This window comes from Ahaetulla prasina, chromosome 1 (genome assembly GCF_028640845.1).
Source record: "Ahaetulla prasina isolate Xishuangbanna chromosome 1, ASM2864084v1, whole genome shotgun sequence".
Lineage (NCBI taxonomy): Eukaryota > Metazoa > Chordata > Lepidosauria > Squamata > Colubridae > Ahaetulla > Ahaetulla prasina.
In genome coordinates, this window is record NC_080539.1 from 11,526,349 (window position 1) to 11,554,185 (window position 27,837).

Here is a 27,837-nt window from a genome sequence, read left to right on the forward strand (position 1 = left end):
CCATTTTTAATAGGGGTGCCAAAAATTCTGGACAGATATGAGATGGGAGCCAAGAGAGGTTTCTAACTCTCTGATTTTTTTTTCATCTGGCAGTTGTTTGGATTTTTTTAGACATTGGCAGTTGCCTCAATAGGGGGATGATTTTTCTCTTGGTGCCAAACAAAATGTCAATCAGGCGCATCCGCCAGAGACTCGAAAATAAGTCAATACAGGGAGTTCTTGCTTTATGAGCATTTATTTAGTGACTATTGAAATGTTTATTTCCCGCCTGTATTGTGTTTTTTTTACAAATTACTCAAGGCAGCAAACATATCCAACACACTTTCCTCCTCCTATTTTCCCCACAACAACAACTCTGTCAGGTGGGTTGGGCTGAGAAAGCGTAACTGGCCCAAAGTCAACCAGCCCGCTTACAAGCCTAAGGTGGGACTAGAACTCACTGTCTCCTGTGATTGGCTCAAAATCACAAGCTTGCTTCATGCCTAAGGCGGGACTAGAACCCTCAATCTCCTGTTGATTGGTCCAAAGTCCAAAGCTGGCTTTTATTGCTATGGCGGGACTTGAACTCACAGTCTCTCGGTTTCTAGCCAGGGGTGTCAAATTCAAGGTCCATGGGCAAGATGTGGCCCACGGGGTGCTTAGATCTGGCCCGTGGGGCTGCCCTGGAAACAAGGGCCTCTGGTGGCTCGGACAGTAGTAACAGACAGTCTGTTATTAACACAGCTGCTTGCAATTACTGCAGGTTCTAGTCCCACCAGGCCCAAGGTTGACTCAGCCTTCCATCCTTTATAAGGTAGGTAAAATGAGGACCCAGATTGTTGGGGGGCAATAAGTTGACTTTGTATATAATATACAAATAGGATGAAGACTATTGCTAATATAGTGTAAGCCGCCCTGAGTCTTCGGAGAAGGGCGGGATATAAATGCAAAAAAAACCAAAAACGGGGTGCAGTGCTTCTGTCAACAAAAATGGAGCTCGGGAGGGCTGCATGCAGCCCTCCCAGTCTCCATATTTTGCCGCTATAGCCTCCTTCAATCCTCTGCCAACGAAAATGGAGCTGGTGGGGGGGCTGCCATCGTGGTTGAAAACAGAGCCATGTAGGGCAGGTGCAGGCCCCCCCCCCGGCTATCTTTTCGCTGGCAGAGGGCTGTAGCAGCCGAAAACGGAGTCCGGGGGGCATGCATGCCCCCTCAGCTCCGTTTTCACTTGCAGAGTGCTCCGGTCACCACAGACGCCATGCCCACCCTGGCCACGATGCCCCCCCACAAGGTCAAAGACAACCCTGATGTGGCCAGTGATGGGATTCAAATAATTTAACAACCAGTTCTCTGCCCTAATGACTGGCTGGGTGGACATGGCCATGGTGGTCGTGGCCAGGGGTGTGACAGGCACCCCCATGCCCTGGGTTGGGTCTAGTAGGCCTCCCTACACTTACCTGGGAGCCAAAATAGGGCATGTGGGGACTCCTGGAAGGGGCGGGTGGGGAGCCAGGAATTTAACTACCAGTTCGCCCGAACTGGCTGAATCCAACCACTGAATGTGGCCCTCAATGACACCCCTGCATTAGACCAAATTGGCTCTCACTAGTGACTAGACCAAACAGGCTCTAGTTACAATGGCACTGGAAAAAGTGACTTATGACCAACCCTCATACTTACGACCATCGTAGCATCCCTAGAACCACATACTCAAAATTTCTGTGCTTGGCAAGTGGCATGTATTTATGACAGTTGTGTACCATGCTGGGATCATGTGATCACCATTTGTGACCTTCCCAGCTGGCTCCCGACAAGAAAAATTCAATGGGGGAACCTGAATTCATGTGGTTGTTAAGTGAATCTGGCCTCCCCCCCCCACATTGATTTTGCTGGTCAGAATTTGACTGGGAAAGTTGCAAATGACAATCACATGACCCCAGAACAGTATAACTGTCCTAAGTACATGCCAGTTTCCAAACATCCCAAATTTGATCACATGACCATGAGGATGCTGCAACAGTTGCAAATATAATATAATAATAACAGAGTTGGAAGGGACCTTGGAGGTCTTCTAGTCCAACCCCCTGCCCAGGCAGGAAACCCTACACCATTTCAGACAAATGGTTATCCAACATTTTCTTAAAAATTTCCAGTGTTGGAGCATTCACAACTTCTGCAGGCAAGTCGTTCCACTGATTAATTGTTCTAACTGTCAGGAAATTTCTCCTTAGTTCTAAGTTGCTTCTCTCCTTGATTAGTTTCCACCCATTGCTTCTTGTTCTACCCACAGGTGCTTTGGAGCAGGGGTCTCCAACCTTGGTCCCTTTAAGACTTGTGGACTTCAACTCCCAGAGCAAAGCTGACTGAGGGACTCTGGGAGTTGAAGTCCACAAGTCTTAAAGGGACCAAGATTGGAGACCCCTGCTTTGGAGAATAGTTTGTTTCCATCTTCTTTGTGGCAACCCCTGAGATATTGGAAGACTGCTATCATGTCTCCCCTAGTCCTTCTTTTCATTAAATTAGGCATACCGAGTTCCTGCAACTGTTCTTTATATGTTTTAGCCTCCAGTCCCCTAATCATCTTTGTTGCTCTTCTCTGCACTCTTTCTAGAGTCTCAACATCTTTTTTACATCGTGGCGACCAAACCTGAATGCAATATTCCAAGTGTGGCCTTCCCAATGCCTTATTAAGTGGTATTAACACTTCAAATGATCTTGATTCTATCCCTCTATTTATGCAGCCCAGAACTGTGTTGGCTTTTTTGGCAGCTGCTGCAAACTGCTGGCTCATAATAAATGTAAGGACCAGGTGTAACTTGCTTTTTTTCCACCGCTGTTATAACTTTGGACAGTCACTAAAAGAATGTTTGTAAGTCGAGGACTCCCTGCTGTGATTTACAGTTAACAGTTCTTAGAATGGCATATTAGAATATGAAACAGTGATCAAAGGATCTGCAATATTCTTCAAGGTTAGAGAGAAAGGAAAAGCCATAATAAAGCAAACCAATTAAAAAAAAAGTTATGTTTGCTTAACAATCTCAGTGTTTTACCGAACAACCACAACAAAAAAGATCATAGACTCAAGCACAGTCATGTGGCGACATGGACCTTCCGCCGCGAATTGAAAACATATTTGTTTATTCGCGCGGGGCTAGCTTAAACTTTTTAAACTGTTTAGTTTTTAAATTTTAAATTCTATTTATGTTTTAAATTGGGGTTTTTAGATTTTAAATATTTTAATTTCTCGGCCAATTGTGTAATAAGTTTCTTAATTTAGTTTTTAAATTGTATATTGTGTATGTTTTTAGCCTGGCTGTACACCGCCCTGAGTCCTTCGGGAGAAGGGCGGTCTAGAAATTCAATAAATAATAATAATAATAATGTTTAACAACTTGAATTTTGGTCGTGTGACCAGGGAGGTGCCGCAACGGTCGTAAGTGTGAAAAACGGTCATAAGTCGCCTTTTCCAGTGCCATTGCAACTTTGAACACTAAAGGAACTGTTGAAAGTCAAGGATTACCTGCATTTTAAAATAACACTGTTATTTTAAAAGGATTGCTGTTAATCATTAATCCTTCCGAATTACAGTTCATTGTCTGTCTCAGGACTGCAGTGAATATTTCCTGAAGGGAACGGAGGCCCAGGGACCAGGGGAAATCCCTTGGCTTGGTGGTAAATGGAGGTTCCACTGCCATTCCAAAGTCACAGGGAGCTAGGCAGTAAATACATTTATTTAATTAATGAATTGATTATGATTGACGGCCAGGCATGGCACAAAAAAATGAGTGGCAGAGTAGGAATAACTAGGAAAGGCTGGATAAGTCTACAAAGAAGCTTAAGACTCGACGTTCTTCTCTATTGGCAGCCTTTCGCCACTGCTGAGTTGTAGTGATCTCAAAGCCCGTAAGGAAAGCGTTGCAGCTTTGATTGTACTGTTGTGGCCTCCATCTTGACTTTTTTGACCTTTCTCTTCGCCTTCCTTCCCTTTCTTCCCCCCTCCCTTCCTTCCCATTCCCTTCCTTCTCTCCCCTCTCCTCCCTTTCCTCCTTGTATTTTTTCCTCCCTCCCTTCCCTCCTCCCTTCCTTATTCTCCTCCCTTCCTAGCCACTCCCTTTCCTTCCTTCCCTCCCATCCCTTCCTTTCCGCCTTATACTTTTTCCTTCCTTCCTTCCCCCCTTCTTTCCTTTCTTCCTTCCCTTCTTTCCTTCCTTCCTTCTTTCCTTCCTTCTTTCCCTTCTTTCCTTCCTTCCTTCTTTCCTTCCTTTCCATTTTCTCCCTCCCTTCCCTTTTTTCCCTTCCTTCCTTTCTTCCTTCTTTCCTTCCCTTCCTCCTTCCTGCTTGCCTGTCTTCCCTCCCATTCGCTTCCCTTATTCTCCTTCCTAGCCCCTCCCTTCCCTTCCCTCCCCTCCGTTTCCTTCCTTTCGTACTCTTTTTCCTTCCTTCCTTCCTTCCTTCCTTCCTTCCTTCCTTCCTTCCTTCCTCACTCACTCACTCACTCCCTTCTTCCTCTCTGCCTGGCCACTCCTTCCTTCCCTTCACTTTCCCCCTCCCTTCCCATTCCCTCCCTTCCCTCCTCCCTTCCATATTCTCCTTCCTTCCTAGCCACTCACTTTCCTTCCTTCCCATCCCTTCCTTTCTACCTTGTACTTTTTTCCCCTTCCTTCCTTCCTTCCTTCCTTCCTTCCTTCCTTCCTTCCTTCCTTCCTTCCTTCCTTCCTTCCTTCCTTCCTTCTTCTTTCTCTCTGCCTGACCACTCCTGCCTTCCCTTCCCTTCCCTTCTCCTCCCCAACTGACCTAAGAACACTCCAGTCCAGAGATTCAACAGAAAACCTTCTTTGGGACAAGAAAATTGCCCTCCTGAGGAAAGCTGACATTTCTAAATTCTAAACCTTTTCTGCTGCTGATAACAACCATCATGAAACTCGTTGACAAAAGAACTGGGAGGGGGAGGCGGGGAGGCGATATGTGCAGCTCTACCTCAAACTCATCCATCAAAGCGGTGATAATTAGAGTAAGGCAACACCTTGTGGTATCTCACACTCCGCTTAAATCCCACACCATAAAAAAAAAAAAAGGAAAAAAAGTCAACAAGTTTATCTTTGCATGTGCAAGACTGTGGCCAGCTCACTGGATCACTTTGTCCTAAACTGCATTGTTTCCCCCCAGGGCCCAAAGGGGAGCCGGCTGCATTTGACACAATAGCCCATTCAAGTTTATCCCATAATTGGGAGAGACATTTCTAAGGACAAGGAAATCTCCTTCTTTTCTACTGTTCTTCAAGGTTAAGATAATTAGGAAAAAGAATAGAGAGAAAGTGACACCTTCCAAAGATAAACGAAGTCTAAGTTGCAAGAATTGAGTCAGTTTGATGTGCAGGTAAGGCCTCTTTAACAGAGGCCTTCAACAGTTACAGAGTTGGAAGGGATCTTAGAGGTCATCTAGTCCAGGGGTCTCCAACCTTGGCAACCTTGGCAACTTTAAGACTTGTGGACTTCAACTCCCAGAATACCTCAGCCAGCAAAGCTGGCTGAGGAATTCTGGGAGTTGAAGTCCACAAGTCTTAAAAGTTGCCAAGGTTGGAGACCCCTGATCTAGTCCAACCCCCAAGAGACCTATACGAGGGATTTGAACCTCTGAACCGCCGACCCTTCTGATCGACAAGCTCAGCATCTTACCCACTGAGCCACCTAGCCCGGCTTACAGCAGTTCGTTTAGCGATTGCTGCAAGTTACGACAGCACTGAAAAACCTCACTTATGACCATTTTTCACATGAATGACGGTTGCAGCAGCCCCGTGGCCACGTTGATTCGCATTCAGCTGATTGACAACTGGTTCATATGTATGACGGTCGCAGTGTCCTGGGGTCACGTGATCCCCTCATCCCTTCAAAGTCCATGAGGAAGCCAGGTTCACCTAAAAACCGTGTTATTAACGTAACAACCGCAGGGATCCACTTAACAACCGTTGCGAAAGAAAAGTCATACAATGGGGAAGAGCTCCCTTAGCAACCGTCTTGTGCGCAGCAACATAAATGTTGGAGGAGGTCGTAAGTCGAGGACTCCACGTAAAAGCAACTTCGGAGTTTCCTTTCACGGAGAAGCCTTCCATCCTCATGTTTGCAGGACGGACAACGGATCGGCGCCCACACATATGTACAGGCAGTCCTCGACTTACAACCGTTCATTTAGTGACCGTTCAAAATTACAATGGCACTGAAAAATGGGATTTAGGACCATTTTTCCGCAGCATCCCCGTGCTCGCGTGAATCAAAATTCAGAGGCTGGGCAACTGGTTCATACTTATGACCTTTGCTGTATTCCCCCGATTCCCCTGACAAGTAAAGCCAATGGGGGAAAGCCAGATTCGCTTAACAAACCCAGTTACTAACTTATCAGCTGCAGGGATCCACTTAACGACGGTGGCAAGGAAAGTCGTAACATGGGGCAAAACTCCCTTAGCAAACGTCTCACTGAACAACAGAAATGTTGGGCTCAATGGTGGTCGTAAGTCGAGGGCTACCTGTTACAACATCCCATCCCAACCTCTCAAACCATAGTATTACTTACGCCGGAGGATCTCTCTCTGTTTCCGGACATACCACGTATAGAGCGCTGCCCGCTTCTGCGTTTTCATCGGGGTCCCCTTGTTGAGATGCTGAGAAAGGTGCGACTGATTCAGTCCTGTGACATCCACCACCTCCCTTTGAGGGATGTTGTGCTGTTGCATGTAACCCTTGATCATCTTTGCGGCTCGCCAAGGGTCCTCGCTGAAAGGCAGAAAAAGATTCTAGTTAGTGCTGAGTCAATGGGAGATGCAGGAGCAGGGCTGAAATGCTCCCGGTTCGGACCGGATCGCACGATCAGGTAGCGATGGGGGGCGGGTAGTTCGGAGAACTGGTAGCAAAAATCCCTGACCCACCCTCACCGCCCACGCCTCGCTGTTCCTCTTCTCTGTCCCTGAAGCTCTCGGTGGTGATATAGCTGCAAATGGCCTTAAAGGTGTTGTAAATGTTGTACCTTGATGAAGGTATCTTTTCTTTTATGTACACTGAGAGCATATGCACCAAGACAAATTCCTTGTGTGTCCAATCACACTTGGCCAATAAATTCTATTCTATTCTATTCTATTCTATAAATTCTATTCTAAATGACTGCCGCAGTGCTTCAAAGGGCTGCACTACAGCTGATCAGCGCTGTAGGCAGTTAGTAGACCGGTGCCTCTATTTTTAAAGAAGGTAGACCGGTACCTCCCCAAAAAAGGCAATTAGTAGACCGGTGCCTCTATTTTTAAAGAAGGTAGACTGGTGCCTCCCCAAAAAAGGCAATTAGTAGACCGGTGCCTCTATTTTTAAAGAAGGTAGACCGTTGCACTCCCAAGTTTTGTATACTTTATTATTTTTATTATTTATTATTATTGGCCATGCCCATTCAGTCACCTGACCACCAAGCCACGGCCACCAATTAAGCCACACCCACAGAACTGGTAGGGAAAAATTTTAGATTTCACCCGTGCCAGACGAACATTCAGATTAACAAGAATTGGAAGGGACCTTGTAGGTCATCTAGTTCAACACCCCCCTGCCCAAGCAGGAGATCCTACACCATTTCTGACAGATGTCAGTCCAATCGCTTCTTGAAAGCCTCCAGGGATGAAGCTCCCACAACTTCCGAAGGCAACTTCTGTTCCATGAGTTGATTGTTCTCATTGTCAGAAAATTTCTCCTTATTTCCAGGTTGAATCTCTCATTGATCAGTTTCCATCCATTATCCTTTGTCTGGCCTTCAGGTGCTTTGGAAAATAGGTTGACCCCTTCCTCCTCTCTGTGGTAGTCCCTCAAATATATTGGAAGACTGCTATCATGTCTCCCCTGGTCCTTCTCTTCACTAGACTAGCCATGCCTAGTTTCTGTAACCGTTCATCGTATGTTTTAGCCTCCAGTCCCCTAATCATCCTGGTTGCCCTTATCTGCATTGAAGCAGGTCAAACAACTGGAACAGAACAGAATAACAGAGTTGGAAGGGACCTTGTGATAGGTCATCTAGTCCAACCCCCCCCAAGCCCCACACCTAAAGAGGAGACCCTATATACCTGTGATGATGAACCTCTTGTGGCTCAACAGACTAATGCAGTCTCTTATTAACAGCAGCTGCTTGCAATTACTGCAGGTTCAAGTCCCACCAGGCCCAAGGTTGACTCAGCCTTCCATCCTTTATAAGGTAGGTAAAATGAGGACCCAGATTGTTGGGGGCAATAAGTTGACTTTGTATATAATATACAAATGGATGAGGACTATTGCTTGACATAGTGTAAGCTGCCCTGAGTCTTCGGAGAAGGGCGGGATATAAATGCAAAAAAACAAAAAAAACCTGTGGCACGCAAGTCTCCTGTACAGGGTCTCCTGTATAGCCAATACGGCATAGCCATATCAGTGGGTATGCAAGCTCAGCTCCAGCGCACATGCGTGCGCCAGCCAGCTGATTTTCGGGCATTGTTGGATATATTGGATATGTTGGCCCCCTTGAGTTATTTGTAAATAAATAAAGGCAAAATACAAATGAATAAATATGACTGGAAAGGACTTTGGAGGTCGTCGAAGCCAGGGGTCTCCAACCTTGGCAATTTTAAGCTGGCTGAGGAATTTTGGGAGTTGAAGTCCACAGGTCTTAAAATTGCCAAGGTTGGAGAGCCCTGCAATCTAACCTCTGCTCAGGGCAGGAGACCAATTGTGGTCCAATTTTTTTTCTTTTCTGGAAAGCCTCCAGTGACCCACAACTTCAGAAGGCAAGCTGCTTCACTGATTCATTGTTCTTACCGTCAGGAAATTCCACCTTAGTCCCAGATCAGATCTCTCTGTAACAAATTTCCATCCATTGAGTTTGTCCTGCCTGCAGGTGCTTTGGAGCAGGGGTCTCCAACCTTGGTCCCTTTAAGACTTGTGGACTTCAACTCCCAGAGCAAAGCTGACTGAGGGACTCTGGGAGTTGAAGTCCACAAGTCTTAAAGGGACCAAGGTTGGAGACCCCTGCTTTAGAGAATGAATCGGCTCTTAAAAGTCATGAGGGCCTTGAAAAAATTGGCTAACAACAACCTGTACCTGCACTTAAAACCCACACCAACACACATACACCACAACCATGTGATTGCAATTCGGAGAATTGGCAGCCCTTTCCCATTTTATGACTGCTTGTAAGTATCCTGTGGTCACACGATTTGCAATTTGCAACTTGCTTTTTTTTCCGCCTCTGATTTTCAGCAAAAAAGCATCCATGCCGGAAGCAGGATTTGCTCAACAATCATGTTATTTGCCTAACCATCGTGATACAAATTGTTGTAAGATCTGGTCCGATTGCAATGCATACAATCACTTACAACAGAAATTATGGTCCCCGTTGTAGAAGCTTTATCTGCATGGTAGAAGTTCACGGACAATATCTTTGTATGCCTAGATCTACTAAATCTTCTAGTCTACTAAGTCTACATCTATTAGATCTACTCAAATCTACAAAGATCTAGACCTTACTATTACTATGAGTACAGTACTACTAGATATAGGATCTAGTTCTATTAATAACTGCTAAGAGTTGGATACCAACTTGTTGAATCAGAATCAGAATAGAGCTGGAAGGGACCTTAGAGGTCTTCTAGTCCAGCCCCCTTGATGGTGCTAGCTAGCTAGCTATTTAGCTATCTATCTAATAATAATAACCTTTATTGTCACTGTACAACATATGTACAATGAGATTGGTGGAGCTCCCTCAGTGCACCACCCCTCAACACAATACAACTCACAGTGAAGACAGAAAATCCCTAACCCAATAAATCATATTAACAGACACCCAGTCCTATTGCTCCAGTGTGAACGTGTTACACATTGCACCAGCCCTACAAGTCCATCATACTACGTAGTTATGATGTTATTTCGCATTCTATCTATCTATCAATCTCTATGTATCTATGTCTGTCTGTCTGTCTGCTTCTCTCTCTCTCATCTATCTACATTTCATCTACTGTGTTCCCCTGAAAATAAGACCCAGGGGTGAAATGCTCCTGGACCAGTTCGGCCGATCCAGTAGCAAAGGCAGCGGGTGGTTCGGAGAACCGGTAGCAAAGATCCCTGGCCCCCACATGCCCAGCTGAGCCACGTGATCATCAGAGCCTTTTTTCTTTTTAACGCATTTTTTTAACAACCTCTTCGGCCAAAGAGGTTGTTTAAAAAATGCTTTTAAAGGGTTAAAACAAGGCTCTGACGATCCCAGTTGAGGTGCCTGATTGTCAGAGGCTTTTTTTTTTTTTTACTTTTAAAAGCATTTTTTAAAAGGTAAAAAAGCTGAAGCCTGCTAGGCAAAAAATGGGGGGGGGTTGTTTGAGAGAGAGAGAGAGAGAGAAAGAAGGAAGGAAGGAAGGAAGGAGGAATGGAGGAAGGAAGGGAGGAAGGGAGGGCCCAGGGTTTGGGATGAGTTTGACCCTGTGGCTCCCGAGGACATGGACAGGTTGTTGGGTAGGCTGAATGCCACCACGTGTTTACTGGACCCGTGCCCCTCCTGGCTGGTGCTGGCCACTCAGGAGGTGACACGAGGCTGGCTCCAGGCGATTACGATTGCTTCTTTGGTGGAGGGTCTTCCGGCCGCCTTGAAAGAGGCGGTGGTGAGGCCCTCCTCAAGAAGCCTTCCTGGACCCGGCTGTTTTAGGTAATTATCGTCCGGTCTCCAACCTTCGCTTGGCGAAGGTTGTAGAAATATGGTGGCATATCAGTTTCCCTTGCACCTGGATGAAACTGTCTATCTAGACCCGTTCCAGTCCGGTTTCCGGCCCGGTTACAGCACGGAGACGGCTTTGGTCGCGTTGGTGGATGATCTCTGGAGGGCCAGGGATAGGGGTTGTTCCTCTGCCTCTAATAGGACCACTATTAGACCTCTCAGCGGCTTTCGATACCATCGACCATGGTATCCTGCTGCGCCGGTTGGAGGGATTGGGAGTGGGAGGCACCGTTTATCGGTGGTTCTCCTCCTATCTCTCCGACCGGTTGCAGTCGGTGTTGACAGGGGCAGAGGTCGGCCCGGGCGCCTCACTTGTGGGGTGCCGCGGGGTCGATCTCTCGCCTTCTGTTCAACATCTACATGAAGCCGCTGGGTGAGATCATCAGTGGTTTCGGTGTGAAGTACCAGCTGTATGTGGATGACACCCAGCTGTACTTTTCCACACGGACCACCCAGCGAAGCTATCAAGTGCTGTCCCGGTGTCTGGAGGCCGTCGGGTCTGGATGGGGAGAAACAGGCTCAAGCTCAATCCCTCCAAGACAGAGTGGCTGTGGATGCGGCATCCCGGTACAGTCAGCTAAATCCGCGGCTGACCATCGGTGGCGAGTCATTGGCCCCGATGGAGAGGGTCCGCAACTTAGGCGTCCTCCTGGATGAGCGGCTGTCTCTAGAAGATCATTTGGCCGTCTCCAGGAGAGCGTTCTACCAGGTTCGCCTGGTGCGCCAGTTCGCCTTTCTGGACCGGGATGCCTATGCACGGTCACTCACGCCTCGTGACGTCTCGCCTGGATTACTGCAATGCTCTCTACATGGGGCTCCCCTTGAAGGGCATCCGGAGGCTGCAGTTAGTCAGAATGCGGCTGCGCGGTGATAGATGGAGCCCTCGTGGCTCCCGCATAACACCCATCCTGCGCAGACTGCACTGGCTACCTGTGGCCTTCCGGGTGCGCTTCAAGGTTTTGGTGACCACCTTTAAAGCGCTCCATGGCATTGGGCCGGGTTATTTACGGGACCGCCTACTGCTATCGAATACCTCTCACCGACCCGTGCGCTCTCATAGAGAGGGTCTCCTCAGGGTGCCGTCAGCGAGGCAATGTCGTCTGGCGGCGCCCAGGGGAAGGGCCTTCTCTGTGGGGGCTCCCACCCTCTGGAACGAACTACCCCCCGGACTTCGTCAGCTTCCGGACCTTCGGACCTTCCGCTTAAACATACTTATTTAATTGTGCAGGACTGAGCTAGATTTTAAACTTATGGGTTTTAATTGGGTTTTATTTTTATATTTTAATTAACGGGCTATTAGAATAAGTTTTTTAATTACTTTTATATTGTATTTATATGTTTTTAAAGTGCCTGTGAACCGCCCTGAGTCCTTCGGGAGATAGGGCGGTATATAAATATGATTAAATAAATAAATAAATAAAAATAAAAAGGGAGGAAAAAAGAGAGGAAGGAAGGAGTACAAACCTGGCACTAGATGCAGGTTCAGAGGATAGTCCAGGGCTGGAAGAGACCTGGAGGTCATCTAGTCCAACCCTGCTCCAGCAGGACATTGTTAGTGAGTTTCTGTCTTTTGATCCCCCAGTCACATGGTTACAAAGCCATGCCCATCCAGTCACATTTATTTATTTATTTATTTTATTATTTATATTTTTATACCGCCCTTCTTCCAAAGCAATCAGGGCGGTATACAGCCAGATTAAAACAGTACAATATACAAATTAAAACAACAGTTAAAATAACATATTCTATAATTGGCCGAAAATTAAAACTGTCAAATTTGACCCCAAAATAAAATACCCCAGTTAAAACTATTAAAATTCAAAAAAGTTAAAAAGTTAAAAAAGTTAAGCCAGTCCCACTTGAATAAACAAGTGCGTTTTCAATTCACGACGAAAGGTCCGAAGGTCAGGTAATTGACGCAAACCAGGGGGAAGTTCGTTCCAGAGGGTAGGTGCTCCAACAGAGAAGGCCCTTCCCCTGGGGGCTGCCAGCCGACATTGCTTGGCGGACGGCATCCTGAGAAAACCCTCTCTGTGTGAGCGTACGGGTCGGTGGGAGGCATAAGGTAACAGCAGGCGGTCCTGTAAGTACCCGGGCCCTAAGCCATGGAGCGCTTTAAAGGTGGTAACCAATACCTTGAAGCGCACCGAAGACCACAGGTAGCCAGTGCAGACTGCGCGGGAGGCGGTGTTACCGGGAGCAACGTGTGGCTCCCTCAATCACCAAGCAGCTGCATTCTGGACTAACTGAAGCCTCCGAGTGCACTTCAGGGGTAGCCCCATGTAGAGAGCATTGCAATAATCCAGACGAGAAGTGACGAGAGCATGAGTGACCGTGCATAAGGCATCCCGGTCAAGAAAGGGGCGCAACTGGCGAACCAGGCAAACCTGGTAAAAGGCTCTCCTGGAGACGGCCGCCAACTGGTCTTCAAACTACAGCCGTCCATCCAGGAGAACACCCAAGTTGCGCACCCTTTCTGTTGGGGCCAATGACTCGCCCCCCAACATGACCCCCCCACCAAGCCACGCCCACCAAGCCATGTCCACAGAACCAGTAGCAAAAAAAAAATTAGATTTCACCCCTGATAAGACCCTGGTCTTATATTTTTCTGGACCCTGAAATAAGTGCTTGGCCTTATTGCCATGCTCTCAAAAGCCCGATTGGACTTATTATCAGGAGGTGTTTTATTTTGAGGAATCTCAAATTTTCTAAGCATCGTTCTCAGTTAAAATAAGAGGCAGCAGTTCTTAGCTATTTACTCCCAATATCTGTCTTGCCATATAAGAATTAACTCAATTAAACATCCCCCACCCAGCATCATTTGTCACCGCCTCTCCTAAAAACAAGCAAACACAATCTCTTGTCACAATGAATGTATTAATCACCGATAGAGACACGACATTCTTGTGTTGCTCCTATTCGTATGTCTGCCCCTCACTAAGCAATGTGTGGGCTGGGAGGGGAGATGGGAAGAAATGACAGGGCAGGTCACCCCTGGGCATAAAACCAAGGTCAACACCTCGTGTGACCAGTGTGAACACAGTTTAAACCGGTGCCTTTTTTAAAAAAAATCAGCAGTTGCCTTGTTGCATACTACGTAGTTATGATGTTATTTCGCATTCAATCTATCTATCAATCTCTAAGTATCTATGTCTGTCTGTTTCTCTCTCTCTCTCTCTCTCATCTATCTACATTTCATCTACTGTGTTCCCCCGAAAATAAGACCCAAGGGTGAAATGCTCCTGGACTGGTTCGGCCGATCCAGTAGCAAAGGCGGCGGGTGGTTCAGAGAACCGGTAGCAAAGATCCCTGGCCCCCACATGCCCAGCTGAGCCACGTGATCATCAGAGCCTTTTTTCTTTTTAACGCATTTTTTTAACAACCTCTTGCCAAAGAGGTTGTTTAAAAAATGCTTTTAAAGGGTTAAAACAAGGCTCTGACGATCCCAGCTGAGGTGCCTGATTGTCAGAGGCTTTTTTTTTTTTAACTTTTAAAAGCATTTTTTAAAAGGTAAAAAAGCTGAAGCCTGCTATGCAAAAAATGGGGGGGGTTGTTTGAGAGAGAGAGAGAGAGAGAAAGAAGGAAGGAATGAAGGAAGGAAGGGAGGAAGGAAGGGAGGAAGGAAGGGAGGAAGGAAGGGAGGAAGGAGGAATGGAGGAAGGAAGGAAGGAAGGGAGGGAGGGAGGAAGAAAGAGAGGAAGGAAGGAGTACAAACCTGGCACTAGACGCAGGTTCAGAGGATAGTCCAGGGCTGGAAGGGACCTGGAGGTCATCTAGTCCAACCCTGCTCCAGCAGGACATTGTGAGTTTCTGTCTTTTGATCCCCCAGTCACATGGTTACAGAGCCACGCCCATCCAGTCACATGACCCCCCACCAAGCCACGCCCACCAAACCATGCCCACAGAACAGTAGCCAAAAAAAAATTAGATTTCACCCCTGATAAGACCCTGGTCTTATATTTTTCTGGACCCTGAAATAAGTGCTTGGCCTTATTGCCGTGCTCTCAAAAGCCCGATTGGACTTATTATCAGGGGATGTTTTATTTTGAGGGATCTCAAATTTTCTAAGCATCGTTCTCAGTTAAATAAGAGGCAGCAGTTCTTAGCTATTTACTCCCAATATCTGTCTTGCCATATAAGAATTAACTCAATTAAACATCCCCCCCACCCAGCATCATTTGTCACCGCCCACTCCCTCTCCTAAAAACAAGCAAACACAATCTCTTGTCACAATGAATGTATTAATCACCGATAGAGACACGACATTCTTGTGTTGCTCCTATTCGTATGTCTGCCCCTCACTAAGCAATGTGTGGGCTGGGAGGGGAGATGGGAAGAAATGACAGGGCAGGTCACCCCTGGGCATAAAACCAAGGTCAACACCTCGTGTGACCAGTGTGAACACAGTTTAAACCGGTGCCTTTTTAAAAAAAAATCAGCAGTTGCCTTGTTGCATACAGGTTACGCTCCACTTACAATGGTACCAAGTTACGACAGAAAGTGGACTTAGGACCATTTTTCACAATTACAACCGTTGCAGCATTCCAGTGGTGGGTTTCAACATCTTTTTACTACCGGTTTTGTGGGTGTGGCATGGCTTGGTAGGCGTGGCTTGATGGGCGTGGCAGGAGAAGGATACTGTAAAATCTCCATTCCCTCCCCAATCCAGGGGAAGGTTACTGCAAAATCCCCATTTCCTCCCGATCAGCTGGGACTGGGGAGGCAGAGAATAGATGGGGGAAGGGGCAGTCTGAAATTTTACTACTGGTTCTCCGAACTATTCAAAATTTCCGCTACCGGTTCTCCCGAACTGGTCAGAACCTGCTGAAAGCCACCACTGCAGCATTCCCCTGGTCACATGCAGGGGTGGGCTGCTGGGGGTTCGCAAGGGTTCAGGAGAACCTCTAGCTAAGATTCTGTGCAGTTTGGAGAATCCCCAAATCCCACTCTTGGCTGGCCCCTTCCGGTCCACCCGTCCACCCTCCCCTCCCAGGAGTTCCCACATGGCCTATTTTGGATGCAGGTAAGCACAGGGCGTGCACAAACATCTACTGGAAGTTCGGGAAGCTCCAGAAGGCCTCCGGAGACAGGGGAGGCTGTTTTCACCCTTGAATAAAACCCCCGGAGTCCGGGGAGGGCAAAAAGTCCCCTCCTCGCCATGGTGCAGGAGGCTGACTAGGCCACACCCACCATGGTCACGCCCACCCAGCAGCCAAGCAGAGAACCCCTTGCTAACATTTTGGAAGCCCATCCCTGATCAAAATTCACATGATCAAAATTCAGACACTTGGCAGCGGGACTCGTATTTGTGACGGTCGCAACGTCCCTGCCATCTTCTGACAAGCAAAGTCAATGGAGGAACCAGATTCACTTAACGACTATAGTATGTTACTCAATTAACAACCGCAATGATTCACTTTTGAACACCTGTGTCAAGAAAGGTCGTAAAACAGATTAAGGAAAAGAACAGAAGTAGTTTTGATTATTCCACACGGAGACCGCTTGATGTGGATAAGAATGAAACTCTGACTTCGGGTTTTTGCAGACGAGACTGATAGATCTTTATAGAAATGGCTTGTTTATATCAGGGGTCTCCAACCTTAGCAACTTTAAGACTTGTGGACTTCAACTCCCAGCTTTGCTGGCTGAGACACTTTGGGAGTTGAAGTCCACAAGTCTTAAAGTTGCTAAGGTTGGAGACCCCTGGTTTATATTATAATGGAAAAGCAAAAAAGCTGTGATTTGATGGGAATGCCTTATTTTACCATAACAGACAGAGTCGGAAGTCAATGTTTCTTTTTCTTTCTTTTTAACCCTCTATCTTTCCTCACTTCTCTTCCCCCTTCCTCCCCCCACTGCTCTTCTATTTACTTTTGTATTTTACAATACAAAATCTACAAATCTACATATGCCATGGGATGTACCCCATGGCATAGGGCCAGGTTATTTACGGGACCGCCTACTGCTACCGAATACCTCTCACCGACCCGTGCGCTCTCACAGAGAGGGACTCCTCAGGGTGCCGTCAGCTAGGCAGTGTCGTCTGGCGACGCCCAGGGGAAGGGCCTTCTCTGTGGGGGCTCCCACCCTCTGGAACGAACTCCCCCCAGGACTCCGTCAACTTCCGGACCTCCGAACCTTCCGTCGCGAGCTCAAGACACATCTATTCATCTGTGCAGGACTGGCTTAGATTTTAAATTTATAGGGGTTTTAAATTGGTTTTAATATTTATATTTATATTTTTAATAATCTGGCATTAGAATAAGTTTTTTAATGATTATCTTAACTTGTATATAAATGTTTTATGTGCCTGTGAACCGCCCTGAGTCCTTCGGGAGATAGGGCGGTATACAAATATGAATAATAAATAAAATAAAAATAAATAAATCAATAAAAAATGTTTACAGGAAGAAAGGTCACAAAACAGGTTAAAGCTCACTTATCCACTGTCTCACTTAGCAACAGAAAACCCGGGCTCCATTGTGGTCGTAAGTGGAGGACTACTTGCTCTCAGGCTCCTGGATCAAAGTCAGATGTTTGCTGAGTCACCGAAACACACACTTGCTCGCTCGCTCACTTGCTTGCCTGCTTGCACAAAACAGACAACCATTTGTTCAAAAATGTCCCTTTGGTTTGGACATTTGCCTGATCCCCTCTTCCCCTGTCCATTTAACCACTGGAGTGGGTAAATAAAACTCAGTAACATCCTGCAAGAAGTATGCCAAGAATTTATTCCCTTGCATTATAAAACCCCGTTCTCCAGTGAAAACAAACAATCTAATCTGCATCTCTCTGTACACACACAAAGGCCCCACAGGGCCGCCCCCTTCACCTGCCTGCTCTTACCATCCTGTTTTCCATAACTCGCATGTATCTAGGGGGAAAAAACACAAGGAAATTAGCTTCTGTATCCTGCCATCAGGTTCTTACCGGTGCTACAGCAGGGGTGTCTAACCTTGGCTACTTTAAGATTTGTGGACTTCAACTCCCAGAATTCTCCAGAGAGAGGGAGGGGAGGGGAAGAAGGAGAGGAGAGAGGGAGGGAGAGAGAGAGAGAGAGAGAGAGAGAGAAAACAAGGAAGGAACGAAGGAACGAACGAACAAAGGAAGGAGGGAGGAAAGAATGAACAAAGGAAGGAGAGAGGAAGGAAGGAAGGAAGGAAGGAAGGAAGGAAGGAAGGAAGGAAGGAAGGAAGGAAGGAAGGAAGGAAGAGGGAGGAGGGAAGAAGGAGAGGAGAGAGGAGGAGAGAGAGAGAGAGAGAGAGAGAAAACAAGGAAGGAACGAAGGAACGAACGAACAAAGGAAGGAGGGAGGAAAGAATGAACAAAGGAAGGAGAGAGGAAGGAAGGAAGGAAGGAAGGAAGGAAGGAAGGAAGGAAGGAAGGAAGGAAGGAAGGAAGGAAGGAAGGAAGGAAGAGAGGGAGGGAGGGAGGGAGAGAAGGAAGGAAGGAAGGAAGGAAGGAAAGAAGGGAGAGGGAGGGAGGGAGAGAAGGAAGGAAGGAAGGAAGGAAGGAAGGAAGGAAGGAAGGAAGGAAGGAAGGAAGGAAGGAAGGAAGGAAGGAAGGAAAAGAAAGAAAGGGAGGGAGAGAAGGAAGGAAGTAAAGAAAGAAAAAAGAGAGAGAGAGAGAAAAAAGAGAGAGAAAAGGAAGGAGGGAGAAAGGAAGGGAGGGAGGGAAGGAAGGAAGGAGGAAGGAAGGAAGGAAGGAAGGAAGAGAAAGAAAGGAAAGAAGGAAGAAACAAAGGAAGGAAGAAGGGAGGGAGGAAGGAAAAAAAGTATCCCAAGGTCACGTGATCCTCTTTTGCAACCTTCTGACAAGCAAAGTCAATGGGGAAGGCAGAGTCACTCAACAAACTCACTCAACAAACTTAACAATGGCAGTGATTCACTTAACAACTGTGGCAAGCAAGATTGTAAAACGGAGCCAAAGTCACTTAACAAACACCTCCCTTAGCAACAGAAATTTTGGGCTGAATTGCAGTCATAAATCAAGGACTCCCTGTATTCCCAAATAACTGTCGCTTATAATAAATCTGATGCAGGCGGTGTGTACAGTTTACACCAATGATTCCGTGACTTTTAAATATAATTCTGTGAAAACATGTTCACCAAGGGAAAGTACTAGGAAACAGGAAAAAACAACATTGGGATAGCCCATTCAATCGTGTGGTGTGTTTTTTTCTTTTTCAAAATAAATACAAGCATGGATGGCCTTGTACTCCTGGTTGAAACAGTTCCACCCAAACGGTTGTTTATTGCAGCTTTTGCAAAATCACTGAACAGTGCAAGAAATAGTTTCCGGATTTGTGGATTGTGGCAGAGAAAGGAATGTTAGTTTAGAAGTAGAAAACAGATTCTAGGCTGGGGTGTCAAACTCAAGACCTGGAGGCTGGATCCGGCTCATGGGGTACTTAGATCTGGCCCACTGGCCCACCCTGGAAACAGCGAAGGACCAGCCCGCTATGCCATAGTGGGTTTCAAATCCCGGCGCTGTTGGTTCGCTATTGGGAGTGCACAGGCGCACTCGCTCGCTTTGGGAGTGCACAGGCGCTCGTGCTCTCTTTGGGAGCATGCTCACTTTGCTAGTGTGCGGCGCTTCTGCGTATGGGCAGAGCAGGGTGGGTTCTACTTAACTTTACTGCCGGTTCGCAACGGAATCACTCTGCGTGCAGCGGGTTCGCAGCGGGATCATTTCTACATGCACAGAAGCTTCCTGATGATGTCGGAGTCGGTGGGCGGAGACTCCCCCTAGTTTTACTACCGGTTCACAAGAACCAGTCCGAACCTACCACTGGCACAGAGCATTTTTGATGACATCTGGGCGGGTGGGTAGAACCTCCCGCCGCCGCTACCGGTTCACCCAAATTGGGGCGAACCTGTAGCAACCCACCACTTCCATTCTGCTCCTGCCAATGAAAACGGGCTCCTGAGTTCTGTTTTCACTGGCAGACGGTTGCAGGAGGCCGTGGCAGACGAAAAGGAAGCTCGGGAGCCCGTTTTTGCTGGCAGAGCACTCGGGCCTCCACAGGCGCCTACAGAAGTGACGTCGAGTTGGCCACGCCCACCCCAGCCACCTCCACCCCCCTGAGGTCAAACACAACCCTGACACGGCCCTCAATGAAATCAAGTTTGACACCCTTATTCTAGGCAGTGTTGTTTTTACATACCTGGAGTAAAACTGGAAACCAACCAACCCTTTCATCTTCCTACCAGTCTATTTTAAGAAACTTTTTTCGTTTGGCTATTCTTTTGAGCCACACCTGAGAAGTCTAGCTATGTTATGAATAATAGCAGACCAATAAATAGTAGGCAAGGGGTGGACAAATAAGGAGGTTGCCTGAACGCTTACAATTCACCCATGCTCAAGATTCAGATAAAATGTTAAATTCAAACCAACCCAATATAGGCTGTGCTGAAACAACATGCTTAAAATACCAACTCTTTCACGCATCCCACATGTTTTTCACACATCAACCATGTTTAGTACAGGTAGTCCTCGATTTACGACCACAACTGAGGCAGCGGTGAAATTCAATTTTTTTACTACCAGTTCTGTGGGCGTGGCGTGGCTTGGTGGGCGTGGCTTGGTGGGCGTGGCAAGGGAAGGTTATTGCAAAATCTCCATTCCCACCCCACTCTGGGACCAGCCAGAGGTGGTATTTGCCGGTTCTCCGAACTGCTAAAAATTTCCGCTACCGGTTTTTTATTTATTTATTTATTTTTCATATTTATATACCGCCCTATCTCCCTGGGGACTCAGGGCGGTTCACAGGCAATTAAAAATACATATAAATACAAACTAAAATGACAATTAAAAAACTTATTCTATAGCCGAATTATTAAAAAACAATATAAATAATAAAAACCCATTTAAAACCAGTAAATTTAAAATCTAATCCAGTCCTGCGCGGATGAATAAGTATGTTTTAAGCTCGCGACGAAAGGTTCGGAGGTCCGGAAGTTGACGAAGTCCTGGGGGGAGTTCGTTCCAGAGGGTGGGAGCCCCCACAGAGAAGGCCCTTCCCCTGGGTGTCGCCAGACGACACTGCCTAGCTGACGGCACCCTGAGGAGTCCCTCTCTGTGAGAGCGCACGGGTCGGTGAGAGGTATTCGGTAGCAGTAGGCGGTCCCGTAAATAGCCCGGCCCTATGCCATGGAGCACTTTAAAGATTGTCACCAACACCTTGAAGCGCACCCGGAAGGCCACAGGTAGCCAGTGCAGTCTGCGCAGGATAGGCTCTATGAACTGCTCAAAATTTCCGCTGCCGGTTCTCCAGAACTTGTCAGAACCTGCTGGATTTCACCCCTGAATTGAGGCCAAAATCTCAATTGCTAAGCAAGTGAGCTTTGTCCCATTTTATTGTTCAATTAACGTGGTTCTTAAATGACTCTAGCTTCAGGTGATCACATGACCCCGGGAAACTGCAACCGTTATAAATATGAACCAGTTGCCAAGCATTCGAACTTTGATCACATGACCATGGAGATGCTGCAACAGTCATAAATATGAAAAATAGTCGTAAGTCACATTTTCAGTGCTGTTGTAACTTCGAAGAGTCACTAAATGAACAGCTGTAAGTCAAAGACTGCCTATACAGTGTGCACATGGAGTTGTGGGTAGTGTTGTTGGTTGTTTTTTAATCATGTGACCATGGGGATGCCGCAATGGTTGTGTGAAAAACGCTCATTACTCACTTTTCTCAGTGTCGTTGTAACTTTGAACGGTTACTAACCGAACTGTTGTAAGTGGAGGACTACCTTTATTTATAACTTGCCTATTTGCCAGAATATCTGTTGTTCTGAATTTGTTGCTCTTACTAATTTGCTATTATTCTTATTGTCCCCTTTGCCTTCCTCTGGATTTCTTTTCGGATATGGAAATTTATTTATTTATTAGATTTATGTGCTATCCATCTCATCTCAACCACAAAGAGGATTAGGGGACTGGAGCAGTGGTGGGATTCGAGTAATTTAACAACCGATTCTCTGCCTAATGATTTCTTCCAACAACCAGTTTGCCAAACTGCTCAGAAAGTTAATAACCGGTTCTCCCGAAATGGTACGAACTGGCTGAATCCCACCACTGGACTGGAGGCTAAAACAAATGAAGAATGGTTGAGGGAACTGGGTATGTCTAGTTTAATGAAAAGAAGGACTAGGGGAGACATGATAGCAGTCTTCCAATATCTCAGGGGCTGCCACAAAGAAGAGGGAGTCAAGCTATTCTCCAAAGCACCTGAAGGCAGGACAAGAAGCAATGGGTGGAAACTAATCAAGGAGAGAAGCAACCTAGAACTAAGGAGAAATTTCCTGACAGTTAGAACATTCAATAAGTGGAACAACTTGCCTGCAGAAGTTGCTCCAACACTGGAAGTTTTTAAGAAGAGGTTGGATAACCATTTGTCTGCAGTGGTATAGGGTTTCCTGCCTAAGCAGCGGGCTGGACTAGAAGACCTCCAAGGTCCCTTCCAACTCTGTTATTCTATATTCTATTCATCTAGGCACAACTAGATAGAAATTCATCTCTTTTATCCTCTGCATATGGTATACGGTCAGTGGTGGGATTCAAATAATTTAACAACCGGTTCTCTGCCCTAATGATTTCTTCCAACAACCAGTTCAGCAAACTGCTCAGAAAGTTAACAACCGGTTCTCCCGAAGTGGTGCGAACTGGCTGAATCCCACCACTGTATACGGTGACAAAGCAGCTCACATTATCTTCTTCTGTTAGTGTAACAGTCACCCTTAAAGCAAGCTGAGAGCAAAGTCTCTTACGGGGCCATAATTTCTATTTGCACAGGAGAGAAACTTTGGACTGCAACCTGCCTCTCCAAAAAAACGGGCATACAGGCTGAACCTGTCAAGTAAGAGAGGACATCTGACTAAAGATTCACGGAGGCTTCAACCTTCTAACAAAATGTATTACAGGTAAAGTCTTCGTCTTACAACCATCCTATAATGGTCAAATTATAATGAAAGGAAACAGATATATATATATGTTATATATCGCTGTTGACCATTCCAATTGCAACAGCACTGAAAAAAAGGAACTTATAACCGTTTTTCGGATTTATGACCATTGCACTATCCGCATGGTCATGTGATTTAAATTCAGACGCTTGACCTTAGAATTCAAAGAAAAAGATCATTCAGAATATTATGCGGTTTGGGAAAAATGGTATATAGGTGGATAGACAACAGAAACAAAAATAGGTAATATTCATAAGCAGAGGTGGGTTTTAGTAGGTTCTGACCAGTTCTGGAGAACCGATAGCAGAAATTTTGAGTAGTTCGGAGAACCAGTAGTAAAAATTCTGACTGGCTCCGCCCCCATCTATTCTCTGCCTCCCAAGTCCCAGCTGATCAGGAGGAAATGGGGATTTTGCAGTAACCTTCCCCTGGAGTGGGGAGGGAATGGAGATTTTATACTATCCTTCCCATGCCATGCCCACCAAGCCACACCACACCACCAAGCCATGCCATGCCACACCCACAGAACCAGCAGTAAAATTTTTTGAAACCCACCACAGTTCATAAGTAAGCTGAGGATGTATATATATATATATATATATATATATATATATATATATATATATGTATGTATGTATATATATATATATATATATATATATATATATATATATTCTGAGGTTTTCGCGGTGTTTGTATGTAGGTCTTTGGTTATTCGGGTTTTCTCCCGTAAAATTGGAAGTGTCTTGGCGACGTTTCGACGAAGTCTCATTCGTCATCTTCAGGCTTCAGCTTCGTGCTTCTGGGAGCAATGTGTGATTGCAGCTGTTTCTTCCTTTTTAACTGCTAGTGGGGGTTTGAACTGATTGGGTGGGAGCTTAGCTGTGCTCTGGTTGGAGGGGGGGTTTTTTGTGCTCTGATTGGCTGGGGGTGTGTCCTGTTTGGGTGGGCGCTTGGTTGTGCTCAGATTAATGTGAGTTGCAGGGGGATTTGAGCTGGTGAGTTGCATTGCTGTTGTTTGGCTTCGTGTTTGTGGCAACTTTAAGCCTGGGGGACTTCAACTCCCAGAATTCCCCAGCCTGCTTTGTTGGCTGGGGAATTCTGGGAGTTGAAGTCCTCCAGGCTTAAAGTTGAACTCCTCCAGGCTTAAAGTTGCCAAGGTTGGAGACCCCTGCTCTAGTTAGTAGTACAGTATTACCAGAGAAGAAGGTACGCAAGATTAGGTTAACAACTCTTAATGCCTTTTTCTTTTTAAGATGACCACTTTAGACCACGTGACTCTGAAAAAGTCACCCGTTTTGCTCCCACAGATAGCAGACAAATAGATGCTAAAAAACAAACAAACACCAGAAATGGATGGAATAAATGGAAGTGAATCAGCCGGCAACAATCAGAGCAATGTGTATGCAAATACAGGCTTCAAGTTGGCACGAATATCCTTCAGTCACTTCATTCAATGAACACTCAGGTATATAAATAAAGGCAGTTATTAAACTCCAAGGAAAGTCCTTTTATCAGTACGACTAATGAATAACTAGCATAGGGAATCTCCTTCCTCATAAATGACCAAGGGAAAGTTTGGTTTGGTTTTGCTTTGCTTAGGCTTTTTAAGGCAGGAGCTTAGTTTCGGTTTTAAAATCGCATTAGTTTTAGAACATAGAATCATAGGGTTGGAAGGGCCCTCCAAGGTCATGTAGCCCAACCCCCTGCTCAAGGCAGGAGTACTGATACCATCTTGGTCGAATGGTTGCCTGGTCTATTTTTTAAAACCTTCAGTGATGGAGCACCCACAATTTCCGGGAGACAAGCTAATGAAGAGGAGGACCAGGGGAGACATGATAGCAGTCTTCCAATATTTGAGGGGCTGCCATAGAAATGAAAGGGTCAAGCTATTCTCCAAAGCACCTGAAGGCCAGACAAGGAATAAGGGATGGAAACTGAACAAGGAGAGATTCAGCCTAGAAATAAGGAGAAATTTTCTGACAGTGAGAACAATCAACCCATGGAACAGAAGTTGCCTTCGGAAGTGGTGGGAGCTTCATCACTGGAAGCTTTCAAGAAGAGATTGATCTGTCAGAAATGGTGTAGGGTCTCCTGTTTGGGTGGAGGGTTGGACTAGATGACCTACAAGATCCCTTCCAACTCTGTTAATCTGTTATTCATTGATTAATTGTTCTGTCAGGAAATTTCTCCTTACTTCTAGATTGGATCTCCCTTTAACAAGCTTCTATCCATTCCTTTCTTTTCCTGCCCTCTGGTGCTTTGGAGAATAAGTCGACTCCCTTTTCTCTTTGACAACCCCTCACGTACTAGAAGATTGTTATCATGTCCCCCTAAATCCTTCACTTCAATAGGCTAGATCAGGTGTCTTATTCCTGCCAGATTAGTGTCATCTGCAAATTTGATTACGGTACTTCTCCTTCTATTCCCTCATCTAAGTCATTTATGAAGATATTGAAGAGTACTGAGCCTAAGATGGAACCTTTATTGATTGATTGATTGATTGATTGATTGATTGATTGATTGATTTTGTCAAATACATATTAAATAATATATATAAGTATAAGCATGAATTGAATACATAAAATGAATACAACTAAAGGGAACATTAGGACAGGGATGGTAGGCACGCTGGTGCTCTTATGCATGCCCCTTACAGACCTCTTAGGAATGGGGTGAGGTCAAAAGTAGACAGTCTTAGGTTAAAGATTTGGGGATTTTGGGATGAGACCATGAAGTCTGGTAGTGCATTCCAGGCATTAACAACTCTGTTACTGAAGCATATTTTCTTCAATCGAGATTGGAGCGGTTCACTTTAAGTTTGAATCTATTGTGTGCCTTGTGGTACCCCACTGCTGGCTTCCCTCCATGTAGATGTAATACCATTAAGGACTAGTCATTGAGTACGGTTTGTCAGCCAGTTACAAATCCATCTGATGGTGATAAAAATAGCAACAGTACTTATATACCGCTTTACAGTGTTTTCCAGCCCTCTCTATGCAGTTTACAGAGTCAGCATAAGGCCCCCAACAATCTGGGTCCTCACTTTACCCACCTTGGAAGGATGGAAGGCTGAGTCAACCTTGAGCCTGGTGAGATTTGAACTGCCAAATTGCAGGCAGCCAGCAGTCAGCAGAAGTAGCCCTGCAGTACTGCACTCTAACCACTGCACCACTGTGGCTCACGAGATGCTGTCCATTCCACAAATTTTAGCTTTGCAGAAAATAGCTTGTGGTTTACTTTGTCAAATGCCTTTCTGAAATCCAAGTTTATTTGTCCACTGCAGGGGTCTCCAACCTTGGCAACTTTAAGACTTGTGGACTTCAACTCCCAGAATTCCTCAGCCAGCTTTGCTGGCTGAGGAATTCTGGGAGTTGAAGTCCACAAGTCTTAAAGTTGCCAAGGTTGGAGACCCCTGGTCCATTGCATTTCGCTGCTCCACTAATTTAGTCCCTTTGTCAAAGAATGAAATAAATTTTGTTTGGCATGATCTGTTTTTGACAAACTCTACTTGAGGAGGGTGGCACTGGGGCATGATTACAGAGATTTGGAAGTGAGGCAGGAATTATTTGATTTAAAATACATATTTGCCAGGGAGCTTAAGGTACAAAGGCATGAGCAAGGGGAACAAGATAATTTTGACAAAATATAACTTTAAAGAATTCTGTGGGTCCAGAGAACAGAGCCGGTCAAATCACAATTTCTTTCAGAAATGAGAAGAAAGCAATGTTCAGTAAAAGTTAGATGAAATGCACAAACGTTACAAGCTACTTGATTGTACAGGTAGTCTTCAACTTACAACTTATAGCCATTCGATTAATGACCGTTCAAACTTGCAATGGCATGGAAAAAAGTGTTTTATTACCGTTTTTCACACTTAATGACCATGGAGCATCCCTATGGTCACATGATCAAAATTCAGATGCTTGACAACTGTTTCATATTTATGACGGTTGCAGTATCCTGCGGTCACGTGATCACTTTTTGTGACCTTCTCGCAAACCAAGTCAATAGGGGAGCCAGATTCATTTAACAACCCTGCTGCTAACGTAACGACTGCAGTGACTCACTTAACAACTGTGACAAGAAAGGTCATAAAACGGAGGCAAAACTTAACCACTGTCTTGCTTAGCCACAGACACTTTGGGTTCAATTGTTGTCCCAAGTTGAGGACTACCTGTAGTAGATAGCCTCATTCAGAGCAGCAGTGATGCTAAACTCAGATTGCATCCTAGGCCCATGAAGGCGAACCTATAGCATGTGTGCCACAGGTGGCATGCGTAGCCATATTGGTGGGCACACAAGCTCAGCTCCGCCTCCTAATTTTTGGGCCTTCAGCTTTTTGGTGGGACAGGAAGTTGGCAAATGGACTGTTTCCAACCTCCGGAGGGTCTCTGTGGGGGTGGGGAAGGACGTTTTTGGGGGGCCCCGGCTCCTAGAAAGGCTCTGGAGCCTGGGGAGAGCAAAAAAACAGGCCTACCTGGCCCACTGGGCCAAAAGCATGGGTGCAACGCATAGAATTTTGAGTGTGGGCACAGGCGCACGCGACCCCCCCACGCTCCCCCTTTTGGCACGCGACGGCAAAAAGGTTTGCCATCACTGTCCTGCATTGGGGTTGGGCTAGATGAACTCTGGGGTCCCCCTCAAATCTCAAACAGACCATTCTACAATGTAGAATGTACAATGTAGTTGCCAAACACCTTAAGTTTCACTTGACTGCTCTTACATTGAAGGATAGTTCCTCTGAAATGCATTATTTTAATAGGCATGGAGTTAAATCAATAGGCTTCAGGCTATAATCTGATTGTAAATTTCCATTGGGAGCTTTGTTGATGGTAACATGCAATGCAGGAGCTGCTTTCCAATCAGTAGGGGCAGCCTTTGGCAGTTCTCTGAATTCTGCAGGAACTGGACTGCATTTAATTTTGTTGGCAATAAATGGAAGAGAACGCCTATTTGTTTGTATCCCACCTTTATAATATAATATAATATAACAACAGAGTTGGAAGGGACCTTGGAGGCCTTCTAGTTCAACCCCCTGCCCAGGCAGGAAACCTTACACCATCTCAGTCAGATGGTTATCCAACATTTTCTTTAAAATTTCCAGTGTTGGAGCATTCACAACTTCTGC

At 45.9% G+C, this 27,837-nt stretch overlaps 1 protein-coding gene across 1 annotated transcript in view; it reads right to left on the minus strand.

Annotated features, from left to right (window-relative positions):
• The window catches only part of HNF1B (HNF1 homeobox B), a 121,806-nt gene that overhangs the window by 76,977 nt on the left and 16,992 nt on the right, over positions 1 to 27,837 (minus strand). The window contains exon 2 of the mRNA XM_058163867.1: positions 6,547 to 6,746. Within this exon, the coding sequence (XP_058019850.1) occupies positions 6,547 to 6,746 (200 nt within the window). The remainder of the gene's footprint in view (positions 1 to 6,546; positions 6,747 to 27,837) is intronic.